The sequence below is a fragment of the Ranitomeya variabilis genome, chromosome 4 (assembly GCF_051348905.1).
Source record: "Ranitomeya variabilis isolate aRanVar5 chromosome 4, aRanVar5.hap1, whole genome shotgun sequence".
In the NCBI taxonomy this organism is placed as follows: Eukaryota; Metazoa; Chordata; class Amphibia; order Anura; family Dendrobatidae; genus Ranitomeya; species Ranitomeya variabilis.
Window position 1 is genome coordinate 112,469,760 of NC_135235.1, and position 15,214 is coordinate 112,484,973.

General features: G+C 45.1%; 1 protein-coding gene across 1 annotated transcript; it reads left to right on the forward strand.

Annotated features, from left to right (window-relative positions):
- The first annotated feature begins 5,047 nt into the window (after positions 1-5,047).
- LOC143768476 (uncharacterized) lies at positions 5,048-6,624 on the forward strand. Its single transcript, XM_077257159.1, has 2 exons — positions 5,048-5,177; positions 5,287-6,624. The coding sequence occupies exons 1-2, from the start codon at positions 5,083-5,085 to the stop codon at positions 6,302-6,304; spliced, it is 1,113 nt and encodes a 370-aa protein (XP_077113274.1). The 5' UTR covers positions 5,048-5,082; the 3' UTR covers positions 6,305-6,624.
- The last annotated feature ends 8,590 nt before the right edge of the window (positions 6,625-15,214 follow it).

Sequence of the window (15,214 nt, forward strand, 5' to 3'; positions counted from 1 at the left end):
CTGGCTTGGTGTTCAAGTCTGTGTATGCGACTGGAGACTTGTGAATCCTCATAGCGCGCACTGTCAGGATTCTCTGGTACAGGTGCTGGAAGTGATTACAATCACATTGAGACTAGAGACCTAGCTCAATTCAGTTGTTCTTGAGAGAGGCTGCACATATCTAATCGACACATGACCACATATATGCAAATAATACAATACTATACCATTAATCAATGATTTCCAATTTTTGGACAACTGTCACTAGAGAGGGTGAGTTATCACTAAAAAAAACTCATTAATACCATCATAAAAAGTTATGGGTCTTGGGGAAGTTTCTTTTAGAAGTGATGTATTGCCTTGCCACTATGACACTTCACGTAATCCTATGAATTGGCTAGGATTCGAAGATGCATATTATGAACATCTAATGCTCGTGCTGTAATAAATACAAACTTAGTTATATTATGGACAATGAAACAAGATATCAGACAAAAGGGTCTTTTATGTAAAAAGAATATGAATCGATTTGTTAAGCTGCATCACACATCTGTAGTACGGATCCTAGTATTGTATGTTTTTTTCCTCGGAAAACTCACTGACCCATTGGGAGCAATTCATTAAAGTATTTTTTTTGCCAGAAAACTGGGGTAAAACACTTTGAAAAGCAGCAAAAGTTTTGTACATGTGGAGTTGTGCAAACATTTTGCGACTGGTATTTTCACCCTAGTTCAAAGCAACTCTACCAAAATGGAGAGAGCTGGGGAAGAGACAAAATAGGACGAGACTATGTCTGCTCATCAAAATTCAGCAGAAGTACCTGTGTTTCTTAGGCTACTTTCACACTAGCGTTAACTGCATTACGTTTCAAAACGTCTTTTTTCAGAAAAAACGCATCCAGCAAAACTTTTTGCTGGATGCGTTTTTTTCCCATAGACTTGTATTGGCGACGTATGGCGACGGATTGGCATACGTCGTGTACGTTTTACGACGGATGCGTCGAAATTTGGCGACACGTCGTCTCAAAAAAACGTAGATTGTAACGTTTTTTGTCTCCGCCTAAAAAACGTGTCGCGACGCATCCTGCGGCATACGTCGTTGGCTGCAATGGAAGCCTATGAGCGACGGATGCGTCGGGACACGTCGTACGACGCAATACAGCGCTGCAATACATTTTTTTTTACACTGAGCATGCTCAGAAGAAGTATTTTGTTGCCAATTGGTCAGACACCCCCAAATCTATATAAACCTGGCCTGGGCCTTCAACCCCACATATGCCAGCAAGAGCCAGAGAGAAGACTGCCAGCAAGAGCCCAGCCAGCAACAGGACCCCAGCCAGCCACAAGACCCCAGCCAGCCACAGGAGCCAGCCACAGGAGCCAGCCACCATAGAGCCAGCCACAGGAGACAGACACAGGACCCCAGCCAGCCACAAGACCCGAGCCAGCCACAGGACTCCAGCCACAGGAGCCAGCCACCATAGAGCCAGTGTGAGTATTGCAATTTTTGTGTGCATCTGTGTGCCTGTGCATTTGTGTGTGTATATGAGGTACTGACTACAGAAAGAGCTTAAAACCTGAAGAGAACCTGAGGCCTGCCATCGTCCTGCACCAGCCAGTGCCATGCTAGAGTCCAGATCCACCATGATGCCAGCCACTGTGAAGACCTGCTGCTTCAGCCAAAGGATTGTCAGCCTTTTGTATGTGTGTGTGTATGCGTCTTCTGATTGGGTTCACCTTTCTGCCTTTGTTGTACATATGTGTATTTGCATAAAGCTATGTGCGTGCATGTGTATGTGTGTATTTTTTTACGGCTGTGTGATTTTGTATCATGTGCCTGCACCATATTATGCCTTTGCCAATCTTATGCCTGTTCATGTGGGAGGGTATGTGTCCATGTTCAGGATTGCATCAGGATGTGGTCAGGATTTTCCATCAGTATTTGTACGCCAAAACCAGGAGTGGGTGATAAAATCAAAAGTGTGCCTGTTTTCCTATTATACTTTACCTAATTTTTACACTCCTGGTTTTGGCTTACAAATACTGATGGGAAATCCTGACCAAATTCTGATGCAATCCGGAATGTGGAAACATACCATGCATGTTTTTTGTGTACGTCTTGTTGATTGCATGTGTATTTGTCCATGCTGTAATTGGTTATTTGCCTTTTTCTGATGTATGGACTGTATAGTGGTCTGTGCAGCATGTGGTTTAAATGTGTTTTTTTTTTTTTTTTTTAAATCTGATGTGTTTTTTAAAAAAGTCTAGCGGTCTGCAGCTTGTGGTTTGAATGTGTGAGTGTGGGGTTTTTCTATTTAATAAAAGTGTTGATTTTATTTTAATTACTGTTATAACCATTAGCAGTTGAAGTACTTGTATTTAAAATAAAGAGCATGTCAGCTCCTAATTGTGATTTTTAAAAAAAGAGAGAAAAAAAATAATAATAAAATGTGTTTTAAAAAAATGTCCGTAGTATTATTTCATAAAGGTAAATTTAAAACTGGTGTATGTACCAATGGTTACACATGCAATACAGGGTTGGTTGAGGGCTCATTTTTTTAATAAAGGTTAACTTGTAAAGTTTTTTTTTTGGGGGGGGGGGGGAGGTTATTTTTTTTAAATAAAATGTGTCAAATATATTTTTTCATAGTGTTAACATTTTAAAATTTTATTTTTTGGGACATGGAAATGAATGGTATAACGTGCAACTTTTTGGGGGTTTTTGTTGTTCACCTGTATGAACATTTCTGACATCATTTCAGTAGGGTGTTTATCATTGAACATTACCTAGTTCAGGGGGTGGTCTAACTATAGATCCATTATACATATTAACAGATAAACCAGGACCGCAGCCACTGACCAGCCCACCAGGACCACAGCCGCTGCCCACCAGGACCACAGCTAAGTGTTAGAAGTAAGTTTTGAAGACCCACAATCTGCTACTTCAATGTGTCGAGCAGATTGCAAGTGTCTCTTTAACTTACAGAAACACCAGGACCACAGCCGCTGCCCACCAGGACCACAGCCGCTGCCCACCAGGACCACAGCCGCTGCCCACCAGGACCACAGCTAAGTGTTAGAAGTAAGTTTTGAAGACCCACAATCTGCTACTTCAATGTGTCGAGCAGATTGCAAGTGTCTCTTTAACTTACAGAAACACCAGGACCACAGCCGCTGCCCACCAGGACCACAGCCGCTGCCCACCAGGACCACAGCCGCTGCCCACCAGGACCACAGCCGCTGCCCACCAGGACCACAGCTAAGTGTTAGAAGTAAGTTTTGAAGACCCACAATCTGCTACTTCAATGTGTCGAGCAGATTGCAAGTGTCTCTTTAACTTACAGAAACACCAGGACCACAGCCGCTGCCCACCAGGACCACAGCCGCTGCCCACCAGGACCACAGCCGCTGCCCACCAGGACCACAGCCGCTGCCCACCAGGACCACAGCTAAGTGTTAGAAGTAAGTTTTGAAGACCCACAATCTGCTACTTCAATGTGTCGAGCAGATTGCAAGTGTCTCTTTAACTTACAGAAACACCAGGACCACAGCCGCTGCCCACCAGGACCACAGCCGCTGCCCACCAGGACCACAGCCGCTACCCACCAGGACCACAGCCGCTGCCCACCAGGACCACAGCTAAGTGTTAGAAGTAAGTTTTGAAGACCCACAATCTGCTACTTCAATGTGTCGAGCAGATTGCAAGTGTCTCTTTAACTTACAGAAACACCAGGACCACAGCCGCTGCCCACCAGGACCACAGCCGCTGCCCACCAGGACCACAGCCGCTGCCCACCAGGACCACAGCTAAGTGTTAGAAGTAAGTTTTGAAGACCCACAATCTGCTACTTCAATGTGTCGAGCAGATTGCAAGTGTCTCTTTAACTTACAGAAACACCAGGACCACAGCCGCTGCCCACCAGGACCACAGCCGCTGCCCACCAGGACCACAGCCGCTGCCCACCAGGACCACAGCTAAGTGTTAGAAGTAAGTTTTGAAGACCCACAATCTGCTACTTCAATGTGTCGAGCAGATTGCAAGTGTCTCTTTAACTTACAGAAACACCAGGACCACAGCCGCTGCCCACCAGGACCACAGCCGCTGCCCACCAGGACCACAGCCGCTGCCCACCAGGACCACAGCCGCTGCCCACCAGGACCACAGCCGCTGCCCACCAGGACCACAAAACAATGTCCTCTTCTGACAGCCCTCCTCCACAGCAACAGCGTGTATCGGTAAAAGTTAACGCAAAAAATGGGTTTATTTTTTTTTGGTTTTTTAAAATTACATTTTGATGTCTAACCACATGCATAAATTATGTTTCAACAGGAAGCTGAATCAGATGAGGAGCTGTCAGAAGGGGGCGAGACGGGTGGAGAGATGCTAGTGGAGGAGGAACCAAGTGTAAGTAGTGGTGAAACAGTTTTTTCGCACATTACACTGCACCATACACAAAACAGATTTTCATACATAACTAAACACAGAAAATATATGCCTACATTACTGAGAATTTGTTTCCTTTATTTCAGGCTGCTGCTGCTGCTGCTCCTGCTGCTCCTGCTGCTGCCGCTGAAGGTTCTCCCAGACAATCCCAGAGTCGGCGGACTCGTCGCCGCGGTCGGCCATCAGTGAGTTTTTTTTTTTTTTTTTTTTGGGAGGGGGATTCTATTGGTACTTAGTGTTTCAGTGTACTAATAAGTTTGTTTTTCTTCTTCCTTTTTTTTGGCACAGGCTTCACAGCGTGCTCCCGCAGTAGATGACGATGAAGACGATGACATCGACATTGATAATCTAATTGAGGAGGTTCGCGAGCGGGAGCCGCTGTGGAACATGGCTGACCGCAGGCATGCTGATACCGGTGTCACCCGTCGGCTCTGGGACGAAGTGTGTCGCAACCTGTTTCCAAGGCGGGAGAGCCTTCATCCTCAGCAGCTGAGCAAACTAGGTAAGTATTCACTTTCCAGTGATGTTTTGAGCTGACTGTAATGTATTGCATTTACCAATTTTTTGTTTTTTCTTTTGATTCTTGTCTTCACAGTTGGAAAGATTAGGAAGCGGTGGCGGTCACTGAGGGATCGCTTTAAGAGGGAATTCAACGATGAGATGCAGGCCCCGAGTGGCTCTGCAGGAAGGAAGAGGAGCAAATATAAATATGGCCAGGCCCTCTCCTTCCTGAGGCGAACCATGCTAAGCAGAGTGTAAGTATTCTACAGCCCACTAATAACCATGTTAACCTGTCTACTTAGTTTGCTTTCAGTCAGGGCTTTTTCATTCCAATGTATTAATTTTTTTTTTTTTCTTTCACAGCACCTTCTCCAGCCACCGGGCGCCTGCATCTTCCTCTGCGCCCTCTGGAGCGATCCCTCCTGAGTCCGCCACTGAGGGCCACGTCGGTAGGCCCCACACCTCTGTCCCCTCCTCTGACCCCTCTGTCCCCTCCTCTGACCCCTCTGTCCCCTCCACTTCATCCACCCCAAGCAGTGGAGCATTATTGCAGGCTTCATTGCTCGCATCTGATGCTGAACAGTTAGCGTTCCCTTTACCCCACCCCTCTGATCCTGCCACCTCGACACCACCATTAGGTTCGTGGCGGCAGCGACAGAGGGGTCAGGAAAGGAGCTATGCTCCTGAGTTCTTACACCTGAATGCATCCTTCCAAGGCTCTTTCAAAATTTTGGGAGAGCAAGTGACTGCTGGTTTCAACATGGTGCAGTCACGCATCAGTGAAACAAGCCGTGAAACCAGCAGTCGCTTGGATAGGCTGCATCCAGCTGTAAGTCCCGATCCGGCCAATCTTTTTTTCCAATCCATGCTCATGAGCATGGAGAAGCTTTCTTTTGAGCAACAGATGCGGGTAATGAATACCTGCCATAATGCTGCACTGCAGGCCATTAATGAATCGACCCACACACCTCCCCACACCTCCACTCCAATTCCACCCCAGGCCCCATTTCCACACCATACCCCCCATTACCAAACCCAGCCCCAATACCCACACCAGCACCATTACCAAACCCAGCTCCAATCCCCACACCAGCACCATTACCAAACCCCACGCCAGTCCCACTACCCTACCCAGTCACAATACCCGACCCAGTCCCCACAACAATCCCGGCCCCCAGACCAAATTACTTCCCCAATGTTTTCCTTACTCAACTTTTCTCTTCCCCCTACCCCAACACCACCCCCCTCTGGTCAGCCTCTTGGTTTAACCCCCCCTTCCACTGCACCCCAAACAAGTAGGGTTTCCCCACCTATCGACGTGGTCCAACCTTCCTGCCCCTCCTCCTCTCATATCTCCACCCAACACTTTGAAAATTTGTAAAGTGTTATTAATGTAAATAATATTATAAAAAATGTTCAAATTTTTCAAAAAAAAAGTTGGAAAATAAAAATATATTTTTTTTTGCAAAACAAAAAAAAAAAAAAGAGATAAAATAAATTTCTGATTACAATTCTACTCTTTGTGTGTGTGTGGATTTAATAAGGTAATATAATAAAAAAAGGTTTAATAAAAACAAACACCAGACATGTAAAAGGTATAACATAATGGTTTTACTAGCAAGAAAACCACGCTTTTGGGCCTTTTTTTGGGGGGGGGCTGAAACACTTTTTTTACATAAACAAAACACATGGGAAACAGGTTACACATAGGAAACAGGTTACACAATCATGTCTTGCCACGGGATCCGCCCGACAGGTGAGACAAAATAATCGGCAAACTGGTCCCTCATCCTTGTAACTGAACTTGTAGAGCGAACCGAGCTGCTGCGGTAGTCCCACAAGGTGGTCTCCAACTCTTCATCATCCAAAGAAACGGGCTCCTTTGACAGGACAAAGTTGTGGAGCACCACACAGGCTTTAACTACCTCGTCTATAGTTGTTGTTTTCAGCTTGATAGCCGTCAGCAGAACTCGCCACTTCGCCGTCAATATGCCAAAGGAACACTCCACTACTCTTCGTGCTCTAGTAAGCCGGTAATTAAAGACCCGCTTGGTATGGTTTAAGTTCCGGCTACTGTACGGTTTCAGTAGGTGCGGCGACAGTTGAAAGGCTTCATCACCTACAAAAACATATTCCAGGGCTGGGTCATTTGTTCCTGGCAGTGGTCTGGCTGGCGGGAAATCGTAGGTCTCTCCATAAAGGCAACGACCCATCGGAGAGTTTTTAAGAACTTGCGAATCGTTGGACCGTCCATACGCTCCGATGTCCACGGCAAGGAACCTGCAGTTGGCATCTGCAATAGCCATAAGGACGATGGAGAAATACTTCTTATAATTATAATACTCCGATCCTGTTCCTGCCGGTTTCGCAATCCTTATATGTTTCCCGTCAACTGCACCCACACAATTAGGGAAATTGCAAATTTGCAGAAACTCTTCAGCACTTCGCAACCAGATTTCCATGGATGGTTGGGGGATATACTCTGGTTGCAAAGTGGTCCAAACAGCCCGACATGTGTCCTTCACTATTCCAGAGATAGTTGAAATGCCCAGCCTGAACTGATAATGGAGCGAAGTCATAGATTCACCCGTAGCTAGGAAACTTTAAAAAAAAAAAAAAAAAAAAAATGTTAGAAAAAATTGCACAGACCAACAAGTTTTAATATGGCACTGTTATTTTTTTTTTAAGGACGGGACACCCAATAAAACCAGCATGAAACCAGTGTAAAAAAACAGTGGAATGTCCGCCAAGAAAACCCAAATTACATGCTGCAGAAAATAGTGCGCAATATGGCAGCGCAGTATTGTCTGCAGCGTGTAATATAACATTCAAAATGACCAATGACAGAAAAAAAGCAGTTGCATGTCATCAAACCCAAAAAACAAAACAAAACAAAAAAAAATGCAGAAAATGCAACGCAATATTTCAGCGCAGTATTTTCTGCAGTCTGTTATCTAACATTCAATATCAGCAATGACATTTAAATAAAGCAGTGGAATGTCCGCCAAGAAAACCAAAACTACATGCTGCAGAAAATAGTGCGCAATATGGCAGCGCAGTATTGTCTGCAGCGTGTAATATAACATTCAAAATGACCAATGACAGAAAAAAAGCAGTTGCATGTCATCAAACCCAAAAAACCCCCCCAAAAAAAAAAAATGCAGAAAAACATTCAATATCAGCAATGACATTTAAACAAAGCAGTGGAATGTCCGCCAAGAAAACCAAAACTACATGCTGCAGAAAATAGTGCGCAATATGGCAGCGCAGTATTGTCTGCAGCGTGTAATATAACATTCAAAATGACCAATGACAGAAAAAAAGCAGTTGCATGTCATCAAACCCAAAAACCCCCCCCAAAAAAAAAAAATGCAGAAAAACATTCAATATCAGCAATGACATTTAAATAAAGCAGTGGAATGTCCGCCAAGAAAACCAAAACTACATGCTGCAGAAAATAGTGCGCAATATGGCAGCGCAGTATTGTCTGCAGCGTGTAATATAACATCCAATATCAGCAATGAAATTAAAAAAAGAGGCTTACCGCAGGGTCACCATCAGCCGCTCCGCCGGTGTGATGGCAAGCCTCATCCTTGTATCCTGTCTTCGGATGACATCCTCCATTTTTGCAAGCAAAAAATCGAAATGTTCAATCCTCATCCGCACGTAGTTGTGGAATTTGTGTGGATTGTGCCGCAACTCCAGGTAGAGAGTGGACTGGACACCCCGGGTCATCCGTAGTTGATTAATCGGATGAATCCACAGTCGTCTCCGTCTCCGTTGCTGCAGAAGCATCCTACGCCTTTCCGCTGCCGCCTCCTTCTCCCGCACTATGATATCCAGGCGATTCGTCTCAAAGATAACGTCGGTAACCAAACTAGCAATCCTCCCAAGAACACCTTCCATCGCTGCCACAAAACTAAAACCCACAAAGATGGGCTGTAAATACAGTACTATATAGTTTTTCAAATTTTCCAGTAGCCAATCAAATTTTGGGAGCCTCCCCTTTTAAAAACGGATCCGTCGGAAAAACGGATACAACGGATGGTAAAACGTATGCAACGTATGCAACGCATCCAGTATTTTCGACGGAAACGTTTAGCGGATTTGCGACGGATCCGTCGAAATGCTGGATGCGTGGCATACGTTTGTCACCGTTTTTCACTTTTTTGACGCATCCGTTTTTTCGGCAAAAAAACGGATTTGCGACGTAATGCAGTTAACGCTAGTGTGAAAGTAGCCTTATACTAGAAATGTTACTCCCGTCACTGACTGGAGTAGCATTTCTGGTGAGGCGTACTGCTTGATTATCAATTCAGCATTGGGATGCTTTGGAATACTTGTTATTCGATTGAGTATCGAGGTGATCAAGTCCCATGCTCAAGTCCCCACATGTTTCGCACCTGTTAGACAGCCAGTAAACATGTGGGGATTGCCTGACATACACAGTATGACATAGCCATTTTGGATGCTGGCATTACTCTGATTGGCTGGCCGCATGAATCATGAGGTCTTATATAAGACCCGCGGTGACGCGATGCTCGGTACACTGTCTCCTTGGATCAAGTCAGGGAGAGTTGATATAGGAGGGAGAGCGTATTTTAGAGCAGGCATATAGGATATGCGGTGTTTAATATTGCTATTGCAATAATTGTATACCGCTGCTGCACCATTAAAAGAAAAGTCCTTTTGAGGGCTAAATATTATCCTTTCTCTAGTAAAACCGCTGTAAGCTGCATTCAGTGGAGGGATAGTTTTCGATTAGAGGCAACTAGGCAGGGTTTAATATTGCTATTGCAGTACTTGTATACCGCTGCTGCACTATTAAATTAAATTCCTTTTCATGGCTACATATTTTCTTTTCCCTGTTAACACCGAAAAGTTTGCAGGTATATAAATGTACATTACAGAACAAAAGTTTGGACACACCTTCACATTTAAAGATTTTTCTGTATTTTCATGACTATGAAAATTGTAAATTCACACTGAAGGCATCAAAACTATGAATTAACACATGTGGAATTATATACTTAACAAAAAAGTGTGAAACAACTGAAATTATATCTTATATTCTAGGTTCTTCAAAGTAGCCACCTTTTTGCTTTGATGACTGCTTTGCACACTCTTGGCATTCTCTTGATGAGCTTCAAGAGGTAGTCACCGGGAATGGTCTTCCAACAATTTTGAAGAAGTTCCCAGAGATGCTTAGCACTTGTGGCCCTTTTTGCCTTTACTCTGCGGTCCTGCTCACCCCAAATCATCTCGATTGGGTTCAGGTCTGGTGACTGTGGAGGCCAGGTCATCTGGCATAGCACCCCATTACTCTCCTTGTTGGTCAAATAGCCCTTACACAGCCTGGAGGTGTGTTTGGGGTCATTGGCCTGTTGAAAAATAAATGATGGTCCAACTAAACGCAAATCGGATAGAATAGCATGCTGCTGCAAGTTGCTGTGGTAGCCATGCTGGTTCAGTATGCCTTCTGTTGTGAATTCCGTTCTTGGGCTCCATCCTGTGGTTGCGAATGGTATTTTTGGGAGTTCTGCTCTTGGGCTCCCTCTGGTGGTTTCAAGTGGAACTTAGCAGCTGTGTTCACTAATCGGTTCCCTGGCCTTTGTTATTTAACTGGGCTTTTGGCTGTAGTGGATGCCAGCTGTCAATGTATTTCCTGTGGATTCAGTTCTTTCCTGGAAGTTCTCTGTTGGCCAGTCCATTTTCAGCTTAAGATAAGTCTGCTAGTTTTTGGGTGTTTCCCTGCTTATGACCTTCTGTTCAGTTTAATTTTGTCTCTTTTGTCCAGCTTGTCATTATGAAATATTCCGGCTAGTTGGAAGCTCTGGGGTCGCAGATTTGCCCCTCCACACCGTGAGTCGGTGTGGTGGTTATTTTTTGTAAACTCTGCGTGGACTTTTTAGTTTTTATACTGACCGCACAGTAGCCTTTCCTATCTCTATTTAGATAGTATTGGCCTCCTTTGCTAAAAAATCTAGTTTCATTTCTGAGTTTGTCATTTCCCTCTCCACTCACCGTCAATATTTGTGGGGGGCTGTCTTCCTTTGGGGGTTTCTCTGAGGCGAGATAGTTTTCCGTTTCCATCTTCAGGGGTAGCTAGTTCTTAGGCTGTGAAGAGGCGTCTAGGCAGAGTTAGGTACGCTCCACGGCTATTTCTAGTGTTGGTGTTAGGAGTAGGGATTGCGGTCAGTAGAGTTACCACCTCCTCAGAGCTAGTACATTATTTGTTTTACCCACCAGGTCATTTCAGTGCTGCTCCGTATTCACTAGGTCATATCAGTGATTACTGTCTGTGGAGCTGCTACCTCCTCTAAGTTTGTCCATGATTGGTTTTACCCACCAGGTCATCTCAGTACCGCTCCGTAACCACCAGGTCATAACAGTACAGCTGGCCCACAATGTGTTAAATGCATCTCAAAAGAGGGAAGAGAAAGTTCTGAGTCATTGTTTTTTTTTTCTTGTTGCTTGTTTCGTCCTTTCTTTTCCCCTTGATTTTTGGATGGTGCAGGAGCTTGGTACTGATATGGAGGTTCAGGGTCTGTCTGCGCGTGTTGATCATCTCGCTGCTAGGGTACAGAGTATCCAAGACTATGTTGTCCAAACTCCTGTTTCTGAGCCTAGAATTCCTATTCCTGATTTGTTTTCTGGGGATAGATCTAGGTTTTTGAACTTCAAAAATAATTGCAGATTATTTTTTGCTCTGAGACCCCGTTCCTCTGGTGACCCCATTCAGCAGGTGAAGATTGTTATTTCTCTGCTGCATGGCGACCTGCAGGACTGGGCATTCTCCCTTGAGCCAGGGAATCCTGCATTGCTCAATGTAGATTCATTTTTTCAAGCACTTGGACTGCTTTATGACGAACCCAATTCTGTGGATCAGGCAGAAAAAATTTTGCTGGCTCTGTGTCAGGGTCAGGAAGTGGCAGAGATATATTGTCAGAAATTTAGAAAGTGGTCTGTGCTTACAAAATGGAATGAGGATGCCCTGGCGGCTATTTTCAGAAAGGGTCTTTCTGAAGCTCTTAAAGATGTTATGGTGGGGTTTCCCACGCCTGCTGGTTTGAACGAATCAATGTCTCTGGCCATTCAGATTGATCGGCGCCTACGTGAACGTAAGGTGATGCACCATATGGCGGTGTCCTCTGGGCAGAGTTCTGAGCCTCTGCAATGTGATAGAGTTTTGACGAGAGCAGAACGACAGGAGTTCAGACGTCAGAATGGGCTGTGTTTTTACTGTGGTGACGCTACTCATGCTATCTCTGACTGCCCGAAGCGAACTAAGAGGGTTGCTAAGTCGGTTACCATCAGTACTGTACAGCCTAAGTTTCTCTTGTCTATTACCCTGATTTGCTCATTGTCGTCCTTTTCTGTAATGGCATTTGTGGATTCTGGCGCTGCCCTGAACTTAATGGACCTAGAATTTGCCAAGCGCTGTGGTTTTTCCTTGGAGCCTTTGCAGAGTCCTATTCCCTTGAGGGGGATTGATGCTACGCCATTGGCCAAGAATAAACCTCAGTACTGGACACAGTTAGCCATGAACATGGCTCCAGCACATCAGGAAAATATTCGCTTTTTGGTGTTGCATAATTTGCATGATGTGGTTGTGCTGGGGTTTCCATGGTTACAGGTACATAATCCAGTGCTGGATTGGAAATCTATGTCCGTGACTAGTTGGGGCTGTCAGGGGATACATAGTGACATTCCTCTGATGTCAATTTCCCCGTCCCCTTCTTCTGAAGTTCCTGAGTTTTTGTCGGATTTCCAGGATATATTTGAGGAGCCTAAATCCAGTCCTCTGCCTCCTCATAGGGACTGTGATTGCGCTATTAATTTGATTCCTGGCTGTAAGTTCCCTAAGGGTCAACTTTTCAATTTGTCTGTGCCAGAGCATGCCGCTATGCGGACTTATGTAAAGGAGTCCTTGGAGAAGGGGCATATTCGCCCGTCTTCGTCACCGTTGGGAGCGGGGTTCTTTTTTGTTGCCAAGAAGGATGGCTCCTTGAGGCCCTGTATAGATTATCGCCTTCTCAATAAGATCACGGTCAAATTCCAGTACCCTTTGCCTTTGCTCTCTGATTTATTTGCTCGGATTAAAGGGGCTAGCTGGTTTACCAAGATTGACCTTCGAGGGGCGTATAATCTGGTCCGTATCAAACAGGGTGATGAATGGAAAACAGCATTTAATACGCCCGAAGGCCATTTTGAATATCTTGTGATGCCTTTCGGGCTCTCTAATGCTCCATCTGTGTTTCAGTCCTTTATGCATGATATTTTCCGGGAGTATTTGGATAAATTTATGATTGTATATTTGGATGATATTTTGGTTTTTTCTGATGATTGGGAGTCTCATGTGAAGCAGGTCAGGATGGTATTTCAGATTCTTCGTGCTAATACACTGTTTGTGAAGGGGTCGAAGTGCCTTTTTGGAGTTCAGAAGGTTTCTTTTCTGGGGTTCATTTTTTCTCCCTCGGCTATTGAAATGGACCCTGTTAAGGTCCAGGCTATTTATGATTGGACTCAGCCCACATCTGTGAAGAGCCTTCAGAAATTTTTGGGCTTTGCTAATTTTTATCGCCGCTTCATTGCTAATTTTTCTACTGTGGTTAAACCTTTGACCGATTTGACCAAGAAAGGTGCAGATGTGGTGAATTGGTCCTCTGCGGCTGTGGAGGCCTTTCAGGAGCTTAAGCGTCGTTTTACTTCTGCCCCTGTGTTGCGTCAGCCAGATGTTTCTCTCCCTTTTCAGGTTGAGGTTGACGCTTCTGAGATTGGGGCAGGAGCTGTTCTATCTCAGAGAGGTTCTGATGGCTCTGTGTTGAAGCCGTGTGCTTTCTTCTCCAGAAAGTTTTCGCCTGCTGAGCGTAATTATGATGTCGGCAATCGGGAGTTGTTGGCTATAAAGTGGGCATTCGAGGAGTGGCGACATTGGCTTGAGGGAGCCAAGCATCGTGTTGTGGTCTTGACCGACCATAAGAATCTGAGTCGGCCAAGCGGTTGAATCCTAGACAGGCTCGGTGGTCTTTGTTTTTCTCCCGTTTTGATTTTGTGGTCTCGTATCTTCCGGGATCTAAGAATGTGAAGGCTGATGCCTTGTCTAGGAGTTTTTTGCCTGATTCTCCTGGAGTCCGTGAGCTGGCTGGTATTCTCAAGGAGGGGGTAATTCTTTCTGCTATCTCCCCTGATTTGCGACGGGTGCTTCAGGAGTTTCAGGCTGATAGACCCGACCGCTGTCCTGTGGGGAAATTGTTTGTTCCTGATAGATGGACTAGTAAGGTGATTTCTGAGATTCACTGTTCGGTGTTGGCTGGTCATCCTGGGATCTTTGGAACCAGAGATTTGGTTGCCAGGTCCTTTTGGTGGCCTTCTTTGTCACGGGATGTGCGCTCCTTCGTGCAGTCCTGTGGGATTTGTGCCCGGGCTAAGCCCTGCTGTTCTCGTGCTAGTGGGTTGCTTTTGCCTTTGCCTATCCCTGAGAGGCCCTGGATGCATATTTCCATGGATTTTATTTCTGATCTTCCTGTTTCTCAGAAGATGTCTATCATCTGGGTGGTTTGTGACCGGTTTTCTAAAATGGTCCATTTGGTACCTTTGCCTAAGTTGCCTTCCTCCTCTGATTTGGTTCCTTTGTTTTTCCAGCATGTGGTTCGTTTGCATGGTATTCCGGAGAATATTGTGTCTGACAGAGGTATCCAGTTTGTTTCTAGGTTTTGGCGGTCCTTTTGTGGTAGAATGGCCATTAATTTGTCTTTTTCTTCGGCGTTTCACCCTCAGACAAATGGACAGACGGAGCGAACCAATCGGACCTTGGAAACCTATTTGAGATGCTTTGTGTCTGCTGATCAGGATGATTGGGTTACCTTCTTGCCGTTGGCCGAGTTTGCCCTTAATAATCGGGCTAGTTCGGCTACTTTGGTTTCGCCTTTTTTTTGTAATTTCGGTTTTCATCCTCGTTTTTCTTCAGGGCAGGTTGAGCCTTCGGACTGTCCTGGGGTAGATTCTGTGGTGGACAGGTTGCAGCAGATTTGGACTCATGCGGTGGACAATTTAACATTGTCTCAGGAAAAGGCTCAACGTTTTGCTAACCGCCGTCGGTGCGTTGGTCTCCGGCTTCGGGTTGGGGATTTGGTCTGGTTGTCTTCTCATCATGTTCCTATGAAGGTCTCTTCCCCTAAGTTCAAACCTCATTTTCTTGGTCCTTATAGGATTTCGGAAATTATCAATCCGGTGTCTTTTCGTTTGGCCCTTCCAGCTCGTTTTCCATTCATAATGTGTTCCATAGATC